The sequence below is a fragment of the Pseudonaja textilis genome, chromosome Z, assembly GCF_049901715.1.
Source record: "Pseudonaja textilis isolate UNSWEBS1 chromosome Z, rPseTex1.2, whole genome shotgun sequence".
In the NCBI taxonomy this organism is placed as follows: Eukaryota; Metazoa; Chordata; class Lepidosauria; order Squamata; family Elapidae; genus Pseudonaja; species Pseudonaja textilis.
The window spans coordinates 64,305,560-64,323,952 of NC_142008.1; the positions used below are offsets into that span (position 1 = coordinate 64,305,560).

Below are 18,393 nucleotides of genomic sequence, written 5' to 3' on the forward strand. Positions count from 1 at the left end.
CAGTCAATGTCCTTAAGTTTTTGTTTTCAGGTCTTTTGGTTGGCCCTTTCCCAACTCTTTCACACAATCACTGGGTGGTTCTTTAATAATATTATCAAGTATCTTCCCCTTTGTAATATTCTAATGTCACTTTCCAGAGTTTTTATTTTATTATAATGGAGTTTCTTTAACTTTCTTTTAGATTCCAAAGTCCAATTTCTTAGAAAGACTAAGCACTTTTTAAAGAGTCACTGAATTTTTTCCTGTACTATCAGGTGGCACTCTTGAGTCTTTTCCACAATCCACTCCTTCCTTTACTTTTACTTTCTTTGTTAAATATAGTATTTTTATTAAGTTCACTAATTTCAATTATTAGCTATTATTTCTTTTCTTTTCCACACACTAAATTCCAGCATTTAGTTATGCCCTTTAAGTGCCAATAATCCAATAGTTACCAAATTTAATTTCCAAGTCTTTGTTGTGTTCAAATATTTCCTTTAAATTTTCTCCTCCAAGTTAATCCAATACAATAATTCAAGCCAATTTTATAAGATCCGATTTCCTTCTCACTTTTTCTGGTTGCCACTTCCATACACTTTCCTCCAAAATAGACGTTTATTTTTTAATCCCAGGGTACCTTAAAAATACATGCATTATGCCTGGTTCACACTCCGCTTTCTGCTTCTCCACTCCAGCACAGTCTTAGTTTTCTGGACTGCTCTTTGTCTTTGTGGTGGCAATTTTAAAACACCACTGCAGCTTGCCTTTGGAAGGGATTTTTCTTGTCAGGGAGGGAAGTTGTGGCTCCTCTTAACCAGGTGATTCCTCCTTTCTTCACCACCCCTCCAGAGTGGTTCTGGTCCCAATCAGGACTCTTCAGCAAGTGAGCTCAGAGCGAAACAGCAAATGATCGCAGATTCTGCTCTGACTCCGATGATGAACAAACTGGAAATTCATCACACTTGTCTCCTAAAAGGGTGGTGGATATTGCTAATTAACAGAAAATGTATCTATCAATTCTGGAAGAAACTTCTATCCTAATTTTGATTCCAGTTATTTCTCAAAAATCAAAATTTTAGCAATACCAAAATGCTCCTAGTTTCTATAGTCCTGTAGTTCCATTCCCCACTATCCTATCAGAGCTGAAGAAGTTTCTTGGATGAGAAGCAAAACATTCAAAGAAAAAACAAGAAACTCCAATTTCCTCCTAAAAAAAAAAAGCATCTTTGGGATAACCATGACCTGGATGATTGTCAATCTCTACAGACTTTTAGCTATACAATTTGGGATGAACATCCTTTGGATAGTATGGGAGTAGGAATGGATTTCCAGAGAAAAAATTGCAGACTACAGAAACAATCAGTTCTACTCAGGTGACCCTGAGGTCACAGATAAGGTTTAAACAACCTTTTAAAAGGATTCAAATGACCAACAGTCTGAAAGGAATATAAATCCTTCCATTCCCCACTATCCTGTCAGAGCTGAAGAAGCTTCTTGGATGAGATGTGAAATGTTTTTTTTTTTTTAAAAAACCAAAGTCTAGTTGCCTCCTGAAAAAAAGCACCTTTGGGATATGCATGCCAAAGGTATATAACTGCTCTGCATAGCAAAAAGGCAAAATTTTCAAATAATTGTAAACATTGTATTGTTGTCTTGGAAGTGCTAAATAGCTATATATCCAAAATTACTTGTTTTTTTTTTGAATTCTAGCACTTATAGCAGGGATATAGTGATTGAAGTCAGGCTAAATATTTATATATGGTTGAAACCTCTGCTAAGATACTGCCTTTATTAAATATTCTCCATGGTCAAATGAGGCAATGAGACTTTAGCAGTGAAATATGAACAAAGTAAAACAATTCCACTGGTAGAAAATTATTATGAAGAATGAAGTAAAAATTATTTAACTTTGTATTAATCGTTTATACCTAGAAACATTGCAAGTGCCATGACAAAAATTACTGGTTGTCAAAATCAGGAATGTTTATAAGTTTCATAACAATTTAAAAATGTCTCTGAAGCTGAATCCAGAAGGGACAAGAACCGAACAGTTAATAGATAGGCCCTGGAGAATGAAAGAAAACTTGAAGCTAGATTCCTTATTATTTGAACAAAACAAAGGCAACTCTATTGTATTAATATAGGTGATAGTTAGCTTAGCTTGGTTTAACTTTTAAAATATCCTGGTTAAATTTATACGGGGAGACTTATTGTAAATCTACACTAAATAGGAAAGTTAACAAAGCATGCTACAGAAAGATCTTGGGAAGCCACTTCCACATTGTTACCAAGAAAACAAAATGGAAAATCCAAGTATCTATCAAAAGTTATAGAAGACTTTACTCAAGAGACAGTTATTAAAATGTAGTTCCCGAAATATATTGGAATGTGATCTCTGGTGGTGATGTTCATGCTTCAAGATTTAGTTGCTTCACTAAGGATATCATTTGACTAATTACTGAATACCTAATACACCAGACACCCAAGTGATATAAATCTGTGAAGAAAGAATTTAAACCATCTTGAGATATGAGAAGTTAGGATGGTTAGAAATGTTGTAATAAAGTCCTTTTAAGCCACCTGGAATTCTGTTCTGTTCCTGACTGATTTTCAGGTCTTTCTGCTCCCATTTTTTTTGGAAAAAAAAAAGGCATATTTTTCTATGTGTAAGATGCACATTAAAAATAATTTTTTTTAAAATATTTCCTTGAAAATTGAGGGGAGTCTTATGCATGGGGGGCTGAGAGGAGAAGGCATGGCCCATTCCTGTCCTTTAGCTCCATCTCACATGTTGGACGAGCCTCCTGTGACAGCCAACCTGACCCTGGGAGAAGTGGTTGTTAAATTACTCTCCCCTCTGCTATCAAAATGGATTCTGGGCACTGCACTGCAATGGAGAAATGGGAAATGGACTGGCTAGCACAAGGGGTGGAAGAGCAGGGAAAAGAAAGAGGGAAAGCGGCCACCTCCTTTCCTTGCACCGGCCACTCCATTTCCCATTTCTCCATTGCAGCGTAGCACCATGCCAAGCCATGCCAAGGAGCTTGCCCCACTCACCGCTGCCCAGATGCCCTCGCTTCCCCCAAGCATTTCTGTAGCTATCTGATTTCCAGCTCAGTCACGTTTCTCCGTTGTGTTTCTTGCCACTGTGTGCAGGGAAACAAGTTTGTGGGACTAAAAAAAAAGTTCAATCAATCAATCAATCAATTCCAACTTCTCATACACAAAAAAAATATCATAAAAAAGCTTTAAGAATTGTAAAGTTAGTTTTGCACAGTTTTTTTTCTGGAAACATTTCATTGCTAATTAGAGCTTATAAAACTTATGCTAGACCAATCTTAGAGTTTTGTTCAATTGTTTGGAATCCCTACCATATCTAACAATTGAGTGGGTTCAGAAGTATTTCTTGAGAAAAGTCTTGTGCTCTTCTGTACACAATAGAATTCCTGATGCTACTAGGCCTGAAATTCTTGGTTTGGATAACTTAGAACTGCGTTGCTTGCGGCCAGACCTAACTATTGCATACAAAATTATACAGTACATAGTAAACAGTGGTGGGCTTCACAAATTTTTACTACCGGTTCTGTGGGCATGGCTTGGTGGGCATGGCAAGGGAAGGATACTGTAAAATCTCCATTCCCTTCCCACCCCATTAACCTGCTTTCCAGCTCTATTCTCCTGTGCAGGGCAACAAAAGAAGACCCAGCCAATCAGCTGGAACTCTGGAGGCAAAGAATAGATGGGGTGGGGCCAGTCAGAAGTGCTATTTGCTGGTTCTCCGAACTACTCAAAATTTCCGCTACCGGTTCTCCTATAAATGAATTTTTGTTTTAATCACAATAATATGTGTGCTGACAACTGCTTTAAACTCAATGTAAATCGTTCTAAATTTGACTCTAAAAAATATTATTTCTGTAATAGAGTTGTCAAAGTCTGGAATGCTCTACATGATTCAGTGGTTTCAGCTACAAATTTTCACAGTTTCAGACACAAATTGACTTCCATGGGCCTTACTTCATACTTAAGGGGTTAGTAGAGTTAGTGCATAAGTGCACTAATGTGCCCAGTGTCCCTGTTGTATTTTTATTCTTTTATTCTTGTTCTCATTTTTATTTGACAAATTCTAATAAATAAGTAAATAAGTTATAATGAGAAAGCTGGGAAGTGATTTTTTTTTCTTTTTAAGCTCACATGCACTAAAAATGTTGAATAATTTGTCAAAAATACTTTGGCCAAACTATAGGAAACAGGTAAAAGTAGTGCAAAGCCTCTAAACTAGTTTTATGATTTAACATTCTTCTTTCTCCTTTGATTCTTCTTCCCCACCCTATTTTTGAGTTCTCTAATTATGACATATAATTGATTGAAATGGCCAGTGGCATCTGGCATATGGACTTATGTGTGATATAACAGACTAACCTGTAATTATAGCTGGGGCTTGCTGCACAGAGTGGTCCTGTATGTTATGTTTGAAGAAGGAATTTCCAGTAGTAAAATTTTATTTCTAAAAAGAAATAACATGGGGCAAGATATGAGATGAATAGCAGAGAAAGCTTAAATATCTCAAGAAATTATTCACTGTTTTTGTTAATTTATTATTAAGGATCCTGTTAACATCTATCTTTGCCATTCCACTTTTTAAATTATGGCTGATGCTAATTCTTGTTTGTTTGTTTGTTTGTTTCCACCCTTATTTTTAAAGATAATTCAAGGCAGCAAACATATCCAACACACCTTCCTCCTCCTATTTTCTCCATAACAACAACCCTGTGAAGTAGGTTAGGCTAAATTGGCTCAAAGCTGGTTTACACGCCTAAGATAGTACTAGAAGATACAAGTCTCCTGGTTTCTAGCCTAGCTGCCTTAATCATTAGATCAAACTTTATACATAATAATAGAACCATTATACTGGTTTAATACTAATAAATATTGTTAAATTATGAAATCAAAGCACAGTGCTCTCTAAAATGCCAATTCAAAATACTAAAGTTACTAAATGTGATTTGTTTTAAATACCATAGTTAAGCTTAGTATGGAGACAAAATTAATATACTAAAATATATTTCCAAAACAGAAACAAACTCTTAATTCTTCCATTTTAAGAAAAAATGGGAAAATGCTCAAAATAGTCTGGGGATCATTTTTCAATTTAAAATGCCAAAACACTGTGTTTAAGTTTTATTTTGTTCTTTACTTGTTCTTGGTGTTGCTTGGATTGTCTCCTTAAACTGCAGTGCATTTGTTTTAATTTCCATGTTCTTTTAGCAAAATGGAGTTTACAGAAAACCATCATTCTCTTTATGTGTGTGTGTGTGTGTGTGTGTGTGTGTGTGTGCGTGTGTGCGTGTATTTTAACTTGCCTGCAGCCTGCATGGTGCATCCAGATTGCATGCCTCCTCCCCCCTGCATCTCTGCTGTTGTGTGGGCTGCGCAGCCCCAGAGTGCACTGACTGAGGGGCCAGTGGGCTGTTGCTAGTGCTGGACATCAGCCCTGCTTACTCACTGCGTTTTGTGTGTGCACTGGGGGGCACCCAGCCAGGCTGATCATCCTGAAATTGTGTTTCCCCCAAAATAAGCTCTAGTACTTATTTTGGAACCCTCCAAAACTGTAAGACCGGGTCTTATTTTCAGGAAAATATGGGTATATCTAGGTTTGGTCTCTTCAAGTTGCCATTGCTTTCCCTTTCTTCCTAAATTTCCAGCTCTTCTCTATTGTATATGTGATAAAAAAAAAAAGTAAGCAGTGCCAGTTATTTGCATAAAGGCAATAATCATGTCTTCTCCTCTGTGTCCCAAGTTGGCAGAAAACAGACAGTAACATTAGATATTTTTATTGATATATATTTTGCTTTCTATTTTTGCACCTGACAGAACAAGGAAGTGACATGCAAGCGTGAGAAGTGCCCTGTACTTTCGAAGACATGTGCTCTGGTTATTAAGCAAAGAGGAACATGCTGTGAGAGATGTAAAGGTGTAGTGTTTTCTCATTTTTAATTAATTTTAATTTTATGATACAATCTGTAATAATGGCTAATAAAAAAAAACATTATGTGTGAATGATTACTATTTAATATTTGTAGACCAAAGCAGTGGTTGCCAACCAGTGGGCCAGGGACCACTGGTGGTCTGTGAGAAAATTGTGGTGGTCCACAGAGAAATGTCACCCCCAAAGCAGGAATACAAGGCTGCTCTGCCCACATGGCCCATGGGAACACAAGGCTTGCGAATAACACAAGGTAGTGGGGGGAGGGCAGAGGGGAACTTGCCCCACTCACCCCACATGCCTGGCCTGACCACCGGGCTGCTTCTTTCCACTTCTTTCTTCTACTTTTGGCTGCATGCAAGGAAAACAGCAAAGGTCTTTTTTTCTCTCCTCCAAACTCCACCAGAAATGAGTCTTTGGGACCCTGCAAGCCAAGAGGCTGCACCAGCTAAGGGTCATTTCTGGCAGAATTTGGGGGAGAGAAAGAAAGACTTCTACTTCTGCAGCTTTCCTTGCATGAAGCCAAAAGTCTCAGTCTCTCTCTCTCCTTCTCCTTCCCTCTTCTTCTCTCTCCCACTCTCCCTGAGAACGGAGCTGGAGGCGGTATCTTATGATCTCAAATAAAGAATGATCAATTGGTAGGTAAACGGGGTGGGGAATTTTTTTGCAGACTTTTTTGGAGATTTTCCCAGGGTCTCTGGTCCGTGGGATTTAAAATTATGAGTTTGGTGGTCCCTGAGGTCCGAAAGTTTGGTGACCCCTGGTCCAGAGAATCAAGATAGATCTATCATGATAATTGTAAAATAGGACTAAAAACAAAAATTCTTGGTTTTTATAGAAGTTGTATTAAGTGGACAGCAAGTGTCTATTGGAAGGGAATGCTGTATTCTAATGAAAAAGAAGCCAGGCATATTCTGTTGCCCTTTAGGCTGATCTAATTATACCAGGTAGTCAGTAGATATTTTACTAAAGGTATCATTGACTTTAAAACTATAGCAAGCTGTCTTTGTCCTCATCATTATTAGCATGATAATATGGAGAGGATGTGCAGATTTGATAGATGTTATAATGTCTACTTAAAAGCATGTGCCTGGTCATTTCATCAGCAAGATATTCTGTTTTTTTTCCAGGTGCATTTTTTCTTCTGTGTTCTTCAGGAACTCAAATGACATAAATTCTAAAATATTATGTTCAGCGAACAGTTTTTATGTAAAAGGTGAAAGAAGTTTTTGAAAAAAAGTGGGATAATAAGGTGTTGTATGGCAAGTAATTGTTAACAACTAGACATTATTAGGAATATATTATCTATATAAATAAAAGCGAAATACCACTCACACATCATCACAAAATCCCCAGAACTGTAAAGCCTACAGACTTGAAATTTGGCATGTGTGTTCTTTTTGGCTTCTAGGTGTTCACTAAGAAAGGATTTTTTGAAATGATCATTGGAATGTTAGTATTTCATATATTATTAACATGCTCTGATGCTAAGGAGTTCTACTCCCCCTCCACATCTGAAAAGAAATCTGTTCCAAATGCAAAACACAAGCAGAGGAGAGGAGTTTCAGTTTTAGTTTCACAGCACCAAGCAGCTTTAGTACAGAACAGTTGAGCCACACCCAGGCTCCTTGCTGTCTCCTTCTTGCTCACACAGCAAATATTGTTTTAGTTTCCAAACAGCATTCAATTCTCTCACACACTGACAGGATGCTAGCCAGATGAATACCAATGGATGCTGGTATGCAGAGGCAGATTCCCTCCCCTTATTTTCCTCCCCAAAAGCTAAGTCCAACCACATAGTTTAGAAGCAAAGCACAAATATTGAGCTAGTTGATAAATACGTAGGAAATTTTAAAAAGTACTGTAATATTTTCCACAAACATTAACATTTTAATTAATTAACATTGAAGGTGAAGGACCAACAAAGTCATTTGACTTTCCTGTAAGGCTAAACTTTTGATGCCCTTCTGTCTCCTGGTCTGATATTCTTATTGATAGCATTTGCATCTAAATATGTAAACCCTTTCATAAATTTCTTCAAACTGTGACCGTGTACTCTATGTATAAATAAGTCTGGAAAAATGAAGAACAGAGGATATAAATTGTTTTGTGAACTCCAAATCAAATGAAAAACAATCACAATATAATGAAAAAAAAAGACATCAGAAATAGGATAGCAGAACCCACAGTATTTCTTTCAAAATCACTGGATGACATCACTTTATCTTTATACCTCTATTTGACATGAGGCTTCAGTTTTATAAAAGCATGCTGTGAAAGCAGCAGAATCGACAGGCTTTAAAAACTGGCTTTAAAACAAATGAAAAAGTACTTTTCTAAATTTGCCTCCAAAAATTATTTTCTCATTTGATTTGCCCATGGGATCCTTGTCACTTCTTACTTGGTCACTCAGTGGAATAAGTGTGTGGTATTTACTGCAGTACTTTGGATTTTCAAGGCTGTCACATTTAATGGATGGTCATGCTGTGGGAAATGGGAGTGGGGTTGGATGGAGTTGGAATGATATATATAACCACACCTAGCTGGATACCCCTGCTTCGCTATGAAACTATGTGATTGGGCTTAGTTTTGGGGGAGGAAAATAAGGAGAAAAAAATTCTGCCTCTGCATACCAGCATCCATTAGTATTCAGCTGGCTAGCATCTTGTCAGAGTGTGAGAGAGTTAAGGGCAGTTTGGAAACTGAAGCAGTATTTGCTATGTGAGCAAGAAGGAGACAGCAGGGAGCCTGAGTGCAGCTTAGCTCAACTGTTCTGTCCTAAAGCTGCTTGATGCTGTGAAACTAAAACTGAAACTAAAACTCCTCTCCTCTGCTTGTGTTTTGCAGGTGGGGAGGGGGAGTAGAACTCCTTAGCATCAGAGCATGCTAATAATAATATATAAAATACAAATGCTCTGATGATCATTTCAAAAAATCCTTTCTTAGGAGCACCTAGGAGCCAAATTGGCAGTAAGTGCCAAATTTCAAGTTTGTAGGCTTTACGGTTCTGGAGATTTGTGATGATGCCTGAGTGGTATTTCACTTTTATATATACATAACATTATTTTCTCTGGGAGTCAAGGATGTTCAACCTGGATAGGCGTGACTGGGAGTCATTTCCAGTTGAGACTGTGGATTGATTGGACCATGTAATGGACATGTGGGTGCAGGGGAAGGGACTTTGACTTTCTTTTGGGTGGGGAAAACCTGGAGGTCTTTCGGATTCGGGTTTTCCCAGATGTGCCAATATGACATCTCTAATAAAATGGAACTTTGAGGAAATGCCTGCGGAGTCTTACTTGGTTGGGGATGTTACTTGGAAACCTGACAGAAAGTTGCTTAAATATGTGGAGACTGAATTGTTTTCTGGAACGGAGCAACTACTACCAGCCCAACCACATCTGAGAAGTCAGGGAATAATTTTCAATCATAGTCACCATTTCAAGATCCTCAGATCTTCAGTTAGTGACTGAAAAATCTCACTTGTTGCCTTTGGAGCCCTTTAAATTTTAAACTTTAAAATGAGTGTGAAAAGACAGACATTATCATCTAATTTTGGCTTCCAATGAGAACAGTATCTATCTGGATTTAACTTAGTCTATTGACATGAATACTAACTTAATCAGTTTCTTTGTAATTAAAGAATTAAACCATAATTGTTAAGATATTTCTAGTTATAGAGTTAAGACAAACATGCTATTCTCTGCCTTCAGTATTTATTCAGTATATTTAATAAAAACATATGGGATCATAGATTGTTATACGAATGGATTTGGCAGCCATTCATTATTTAGTTGGATGGAGATATGTCATTTTAATTCAGGTTTGATTCCATCTGCAACAACATATATTTGCTTTCTTAATAAATACTTGTTATTAGTGGATTAGAGATAGATAAGGTATGTTTATGATCACAATGTAAGCTTTCTATTGTTCTTAATATGAGTTCAGGGTAGATATCATTACAATCAGAGAAACATAGTATTAAGAGTCTATCCAGTTATTTAATTCAATTAGTTAGGCAGGATTTGTAAAACTTCAGTCCTCAACGTTTCTCTAAGAATTTACCAAAGTATCTGACAACAGCTCAAGAACATGTCTTTTCCCACCTTTCCTACCCAACTTAATTTAATTTTCAGTTGCATAGAAAACTCAGATTCAGATCCATATTGTTAAGTATGGGTTGATTGAAGAGGCAGGACAGTCAGGAACAATAAAAGTAACCTTTATTGTAGATTCCAAATAGAAGCAGCAGAGCCACTAACAGTTCCCTGCTTTTAAGACAGGAGCTATTTGACGTTTCAGCCATTGACAGTGCTTCAGTTTCCCACTGGGGAAATTGCTCCAATGAGTGGATTTTTACATCAGAATCCACTCCCTACTGAATATTCAATACCCCTTCCTTCTTGGATGGGTGACATCCAGTCAGATTGAGTATTCAGTACATAGGTGGGTAGGTGGGACTACGATGGGAGCGACTTGACCTGCACAGTTCAGTTGTTTCGGCAGCCTGGCCAGTCAGGTTTGCTGGCACTCTGGAGCCTGACCCTGGAAATGCCTCAAAGGTGGTTCTAGGTGTGGCCAGCTCTGCCAGGCCAGAGGCTACAGAAGTTCTCAGCGGGACTCCAGCTTCTCCAGATAAGTTATTGCAATGACTCTTCGGGTTTGAGGTTAGGTTTGGTTGGTGTGTGTGTGATTGTTGTTTATTATTGTCAGGGATGATTCTATGTTTCCATGTCAGGCTCCTGATTCCCTGTTGGCTTGTCCTGGTCAGGGATTGCTCAACCATTCCCTTAGTATGTATCTACTCCAGATTTTACCATCCTTTAATTCTATTTGGTAAGATCGGGGACCAGTAATTTGTATTATTTTTGCCAGGATCAAGGTTGCGCTTCCCATGTAGTTGTGGGCATATACTAATTGCCCTACACTGAAAGACCGGCACTTGCTGGTGAAGTCCACGGGTGTGTCTGTGTTATAATCTGGATATAATCTATCCAGTGTAGACCTTAATTTCCAGCATATTAATAACTTTGGCAGATTTCTATGTGTGGTGGTACTAGGGGTGATGTGCTGTACCAGTAGCATTTTGTCTAATTTGTCTATGTGTGGTGGTACTAGGGGTGATGTGTTACACCAGTAGCATTTTGTCTAATTTTGCTTGCCAATCCATTGGGCCTATTCTAGCTAAGGTTTCCTTAGCTGATCTCACCATCTTCTCCATTTGACCATTGGTGCTTGGTTTTCTGGGTGCGGACAGGGCATGGACGATTCCCTGTTCCATTAGGAATCCTTCAAATTGATTTACCATGAATTGGGGTCCATTATCTTTTTTTTAATTAAAATTTTTATTGTTTTTTTATATACAACAAACTATTCCATTTCAATCGTGCATCGACTTAGGTACATATTTCGATTATTTGAACATTATAAGTGACATTCTTCTTATAAAATCTAACAATACAATACATCGATGTTCTCTTATGTATTCCCATATACATAATATCACACATAGCTTTGCTTATATTCTCTAATTGCTCTATTTTTCCAATTCTATAACATATCCAAAGTTTTTTGCCCATGCAATCATCGTTTCTTTAACCTGTTCTTCCATTTCGACACCCAATAAATAACAATATATTCTTTTAATCAATGTTCCTATTAATATTTTATCTAATTCCATCAACTCTTTATCAATCCCTTCATCTTTAATATCTTTTTCATACCTTATTTGTATCTGCAAATATGAATACCATTCTATATCTAGTGCTTGTTCATTTAGCTTTTGTTTTCTTTTGAGCTCATATTTTCACTTAAAATATCTTTATATCTAGTAATATTCCCCATTTTACAAATATTTGGATATGCAAGTTGTTAGGAATGTAAGTCACCTAACATTTGGGTTGGAAATATATAAACCAGAATAGACATTTTAATACTGTCTCTTTAAGAGAATGTTAAAATTGTAATTGGGTGTGGTTCCTCAAATGGCCATAAAATGGAGCCAGAAACCTGGGTTGTTTAGTCCTGTTCTGTTGTTGCTGAGAGTGTTGCTGTTCCTGCATTTCCCTATTGATTGTTGCTGATCATCGTTAGTCTTGGATTGCTGTGAGTCTGTTACTGAGCTGTTTTTGATACTGGACTTTGTTATTTGGAATATCCCTGGACTGAAAACTGACTGCTTTAACCATGAATGATTTGGACTGTGTTTGGACTTTGCTTAACTGTTTACTCGAAGTAAAACCTTCATTTTACTATACAATGTAGCTGTGTGCTGTTTGTGTGTTATTCTTCACGACTCTCACTACATCTCCCTGTGTGTGCTCATTCTCCTAACGGCGAATTACCTCAACACTGGTTATGGGCCCAAGCCATACCAGGCTCAGATAACTGAGAGTTGGTGTGAATACCAGTACCATATACAAACAGCTGTTTATTGTTTAATTGTGGGTTACTATCCTGGTAAAGATGGCACAAGACACTTCAACAAGTCTATCACTGATAACCTGGTTGGATGGAACAAACTATCTTTCTTGATCTATGAAGTGCAGCCTACTTCTGCGTAGAGAAGGGTTATGGAATACAGTTCAAGATCCACTGGATGTAAATGCTTGGGATCCATATAATGAGGACGATGCCAAGAAGTTAGCTGACTTTAAATGGAACAATGAATGAGCTCTTTGTATAATTGGACTAACACTGAGTGACCAGCAGCTAGTCCATATTCGTGGAGAAGAGTCTGCTGCTAGGTGTTGAGAGAATTTGAAGAGGATTTATGTTCATGACAGTGTAGGTGCACACATACATCTTACACGTAAGCTGTTTAGAGCATGTCTTCTGAAAGATAGAGATATGTTAGCTCATTTGAACTTCATGAAAGGAACTTTTCAAGAGTTACATGACAAGGAACTGATATTTTCAGAGCTGCATCAAGTTTACATCATTCTTTCCTCATTGGATGAAAGTTATGATGATTACGTATCTTCACTGGAAGTCCTGACCAGAGATAAACTGTCATTGACTGACGTAACCGGACAATTGTTAGAAGAGGCAAGACGAAGGCGGGATAGAAACCAACTGAGAAAGGAACAACCACAAGAAGAGGATTTGTGTTCAACTGCCTATACTGTTAGGAAATGTTTTTCTTGTGGGGCTAGGGGACATATAGCTAGATTCTGTAAGAAGGGAAAATGACAGAATACTGGTAATCACCAGGAGGCTAAGAAGAATGTTAGTTTAGCTATGTCTAGCAATTCAACTGTAAACCATGATTTGTGGGTTGTTGATAGTGGAGCATCACAGTGTATTACTAGAAATAGAGAGAGGTTTTGTAAAGATGTCTACGAGTAAGCAACATGTATCATTGGCAAATGAATGGAAGATGAAAGTGTCTGGTGAAGGTACTGCATATTGTTCATGTATAAATGAGCATTTAACTATGTTATATGTACCTAAACTGAAATTTAATTTGTTATCAGTGAGGGCTTTAGTTAATCTTGGTTATGTAGGGGAGATAACTGTATAATAGAGAAAGAGGGTAAAAGTGTTACTGCTACTTTAGAAAATGATTTATATGTGATACATGATGACCAGTTGCAGATGGCTAACTCAGTTTATAATAATGTTAAGCCACATGATGAATGTATACATTTACTGCATAGACGTCTAGGGCACATTAATTTCAAAATGCTGAAGCAAACTGTTGAATTTTCAGAGGGGGTAAAATTAAAACCCTGTAGCAAGTATTTAAACTGTAATGCCTATAGTCAGGAGTAAAGCAAGATTACTCCTGCAAACAGATTAAATGGGTTTAAGACCAAAGAACCTTTAGAGGTTGTGTTTGCTGACATAATTCGTCCTAAGATACCCAGTTTGGGAGGTGCCTGCTATGTTTTGAGTATAATGGACCATTACTCACAGTATGGTTTCTGCTATCTCATGAAAAACAAAACAGAAACATTCCAACATTTCTTTAACTGCCTAAGATTTGCTGAGAGAAAAATGAGGAGTAAAGTAATTACTTTAGTTACTGATAATGGGACTGAATTTATTAACAAAAGATTCCAAACAATGCTAACATTGGCTGGTGTCGAGCATAAACGTTCTGCACCTTACAGACCACAACATAATTCATTTGTAGAATGAAGAGGGCAAACGTTACAAGCTATGGCTTGCAGTATGTTATCTGATTCAGGTTTGCCTGAAACACTGTGGGGTGAAGCCATAATGTGTAGTAAACATGTTTTAAACAATGTAGTTAACACAACAACTGGAGAATTGCAATTCACTCGTTGGCATGGCAGAAAACCAAATTTAAGTTACCTACACACATTTGGAGCTCCAGCATGGGTGCATATTCTCTCACAAGTAAGACTGAAAGGGCAACATAGAGCTAAGAAATTATTTTGTATACATTATGAAGCCAATCATAGATCATTTAGATTCTGGGATCCAGGCACAGGTCATGTTTACTGTAGCGCTAGTGCAAAATTTCTTGAGCACACTGGGTGGAATAAACTGGAACAAGAATCCAGCAATGGTGTTATTATTGACACTCAAGTAGTTCCTAAAGATGAAATTAGTAAGCCATGAATAGCCATTAAAGAGGAAGAACAGGAGGAAGTAGGAGAACAGGAGCAGGTGGCACAGGTGAGTCCACCAGTAAGCCCTGTATTACCTAGACATTTAACCCGAGTAACATGACCACCTGATAGATATCAGGCAAGTGTTGTATGCCAAGTGAATGCAGTTCTTGGTAACTATAATGAACTGAAACTGTATCCTGCTAAGGATCAGGCTGCTTGGCAGGAAGCAATGGATAAGGAACTAAAATCCTTACAAAGGTTGGGTGTATATGAAAATGTCAGGTTACCACCAGGTAAACATGCCAAAGGGTGTAAATGGATTTATAAACTTAAAACAGGTGTGGATGGGACTGTTACCCATAAAGCCAGGTTAGTAGCACAAGGGTTAAAAAAAAGGGGGGGGGGGGTTTTTTGGTGGGGGGGTTGTTGTTTTTTTTTGTGGGGGGGGGGGGGGGGGTGGAAAAAAATAAATAAAATTTTTTTTTTTTTTTTTTTGGTTTTTGTTTTTTTTTTTTTTTTAACTTTATATAAAAAAAAAAATATTTATTAAAAAAAAAATAAAAAAAAACGCTGGGGGGGGGGGGGGGGATTTTTTGTTTTTGGGACGAACCAAATGGGGGGGGGGGGGGGTTATTTTAAAAAAAATAAAAAAAATAAATTTTTTTTTTTGTTCACAGACCAAAACACAAGTACAACAAAAGAAGAACATGGGAAAATTAATCATGAACAATTGGTCATTACAGTGTTCTCCTCTGATGGTTACAGCTCTTTAAAAAAATGGAAACCAAAGAAGTGATATATGAGGAGCAATCCCCTAGACAATATAAGAAAAAATTACTAACATTGGGTCTAGAAGGGTCTGTTTCAAGGAGAGACAGTAAATTAGATCTGCCTGCTTTATACATAGGGCAATATAAAAGGACATGCTCCACAGTTTCAACCTCAGCTCTGTCACAGGGGATTAGCTGCTCATTAATCGGGAGCCTCTTAAATCACCCATCCAGTAGTGCTGAGGGCAAAACATTAAAGCGAGCTAGGGAGAAAGCTCTTCTATACTTGGGAATGGTTAGAGTGTAAAATCCATCCTCAGTCCGTAACTATTAAATTGGCTGAAGATCAGAGGGGAGCAAGTTTTGTTAGCTCTGGCTCATAGATTTTGCTAGTCAATGTCCACAAGCCGTTGGACTATCCAAAATTGGGTGTCTGTAAGGCCATAATCTCCCAGGGCATCTCCCATAAAACCTAGCAGGTATAATTTCTTCATCAGCTCCCTCTCCCAATGAGAAATATGAGAGTCAGCAAACACCAGGGAGAGGTAGCTACCAGGAACTGCCAGAAAAAGCACCCAAAACCACCATTTAAAGGTGTTAATCCACGCTATACATTCGACTGATCGAGTGCCCAGTTCCAGGTACATCGGAGCAAAACCAACACAAGGAGGAAGACTCAGAAGTTTTCTAAGAAAAACACCCTGGGTTCTTTCAATACAATCCTTGAAGCCCTTGTATCCATATGGGAATTCTGTCAAGAGTTTGAGCCAAAGTTTTGGCTTTGTAAATACACAGAGCAGAAGGAATAAAGTGGCCTCCTTGGGTATAAAAAAATCTTAAAATCTGCTGGTGACTACAGGAGGCTGAATTCAGCACCTGGATTCGATGTCTAGTCCAAGCACTGATGTTCTGAAATTGAATACCTAAATACTTAAAATGGAAAACCTGCTTAACAGCATTACCATTGATAGTCCAGTTGTACAATTTCTGGGCTCCAGAGAACACCAATACTTTGGATTTGTCGTAATTAATAGACAAGTGGTTCTCAACATAGTAGAACCGGAATGCAGAAAGTAATCTTTTCAGACCTGGCCTTGACAATGAAAGGAGGGCTGCACTGTCAGCATAAAGGAGAAGCGGTAACTTCGTAGTTGACAACTTTGGGGTGTGGGACTCAATACGTCCAATGTGAAAGGCCAAGTCACATAAGAATAAATTAAACAAAAGGGGAGCCAGAACACAACCCTGCCTTATTCCCTTCTTAATCAGGATAGGATTTGAAAGTTCTCCCTGTAGACCACACCTGACCTGACTAGAGGTCTGGTTGTACAAGGATCTAATGAGGAACAGAAGACGTCTATCGATAGAACTTTTGAGCAGTTTTGACCAGAAAAGTCCCCTAGGGACTGAGTCAAACGCTGATTTTAGATCAATAAAAGCAGTCAAAAGTTTGCCACCTGATATGGTAGTATATTTATCGACCAAGTGCGCTGAGACAAAGCAGTGGTCCAGTGTGGCACAGCCCACTTTAAACTCAATCTGTTCAGCACCAATAATATTGGACTCCTCAACCCAAGTGAGGAGTCTACGTTGAAGATATTTAGCATACAGTTTCCCAATGATGGAGAGCAGGCTTATGGGGCGATAGTCGGCTGGATTGTTCCTATTTCCTCATTTAAAAACTGGAACAATAATTGCTAAGCTCCAGAAGGTAGGGATCCTGCCAGAGATATTGATATGCATGAAGAGTCTTGCTAAGAGAGGAGTCCACCACTCAGGATTGGATTTTAGCTGATCAGGGGGTATAGCATCAGGGCCAGGAGCTTTGCCTGACTTGAGTTCGGAGATAAGCTTGGTAATCTCAGCATGAGTCATGGGTTGCCAGTCAGGAACTGCAGGAGGCAGCTGTGACCCAAGCAGAGTCGAACTTGTTAATGCCTGGAAAATTGCCAAGAAATTGTTTTCCCAGTCTCTGTTGGAAATACAGCAGAGAGGGAGTTCTTGATGACCCAGCAAGGAGCTGGCAACAATTTGCCAAAATAACCGAGTGTTCTTCTGCTGGATGGAGTGGAGAAGTAGATCCCACTTCTCTCTCTCTTTAGCTTTCTTTTTCTTAGCAATTAGTCCTTTATACTCCTGCTTCAAGCGATAGTAGTCCTCTGGTGGGCATTTATCCCCTCAATTACGATAGAGCAGGTAAACCCAATTAATCTGGTTCCCGAGTATCAGACACTCTTTGTCAAACCAAGAATTACTTCTTGAATGATATGGACCACTCAGCCTACAGATGGCTCCTAGCTCCCTTTGAACACTATTAATTAGTGATTCAAAGGCCGAGCTTGTCCCTGGGCCACTACTTGTTAGGGCCTGATTGTATAGGCTGAGACACTCCAGAGATGATAAAAAGGAGTGGAACTTTCTTTCAGTATTAGAAGACCATTTGATCCTCCTTGAGGCCACATAGGGATCTAATATCTGGGGGCCCCTAGGGAGATGTATATTTGAGGAAAGCCCAATGATTGTAACCAGGGGGTAGTGGTCATTCTCCGTAAGGCAGTCCACATACAAAGCATGGACTGCCTTTCTAAGAAGCTGGGATACCAGCAACAAATCAATAACACTACTTCCACATAAGGAACTAAAAGTAAATTCACCAGCTAGATTACCTAGGGTACTCCCATTAAGAGTTATCTTATTGTGTTGGGCTGCTAAAAGGGCTAACTGAATGCCAGCAAAATTTGTTAATTCATCCTTGGAATGTCCGGCTGAAATCAGGTGTCCTATGGCCTGGAGGGTTTCTTGGGAGTAGAGTGCCTCAATCGATGGGGGAACTTGGCCTCCCAATCGGGCATTAAAGTCGCCCCCTATAAAGATGTGCAGCGCTGGGAATTTAGTTTCCATAGAAGTAATGTAATTATCCAGCATGCCCCATTGAGCCTTAGTATCAGCTTGCCTCACTGTCGTGGGAAGATAAATGTTGAACACTAACAGTTTGCTGCGTCCTTTCTTAATTAGGACTGCCCTAGCTAAAGAGCCACACAGGGGCAGCTCCATTGTCTCCACTTTCAAAGAAGTA

The 18,393-nt window shown here is 38.5% G+C and overlaps 1 protein-coding gene across 1 annotated transcript in view; it reads left to right on the top strand.

The window, feature by feature from the left end:
* Positions 1-18,393, top strand: part of BMPER (BMP binding endothelial regulator) — a 534,092-nt gene that overhangs the window by 97,995 nt on the left and 417,704 nt on the right. Inside the window, exon 3 of the mRNA XM_087918003.1 lies at positions 5,851-5,950. Coding sequence (XP_087774129.1) covers positions 5,851-5,950 — 100 coding nt within the window. The remainder of the gene's footprint in view (positions 1-5,850; positions 5,951-18,393) is intronic.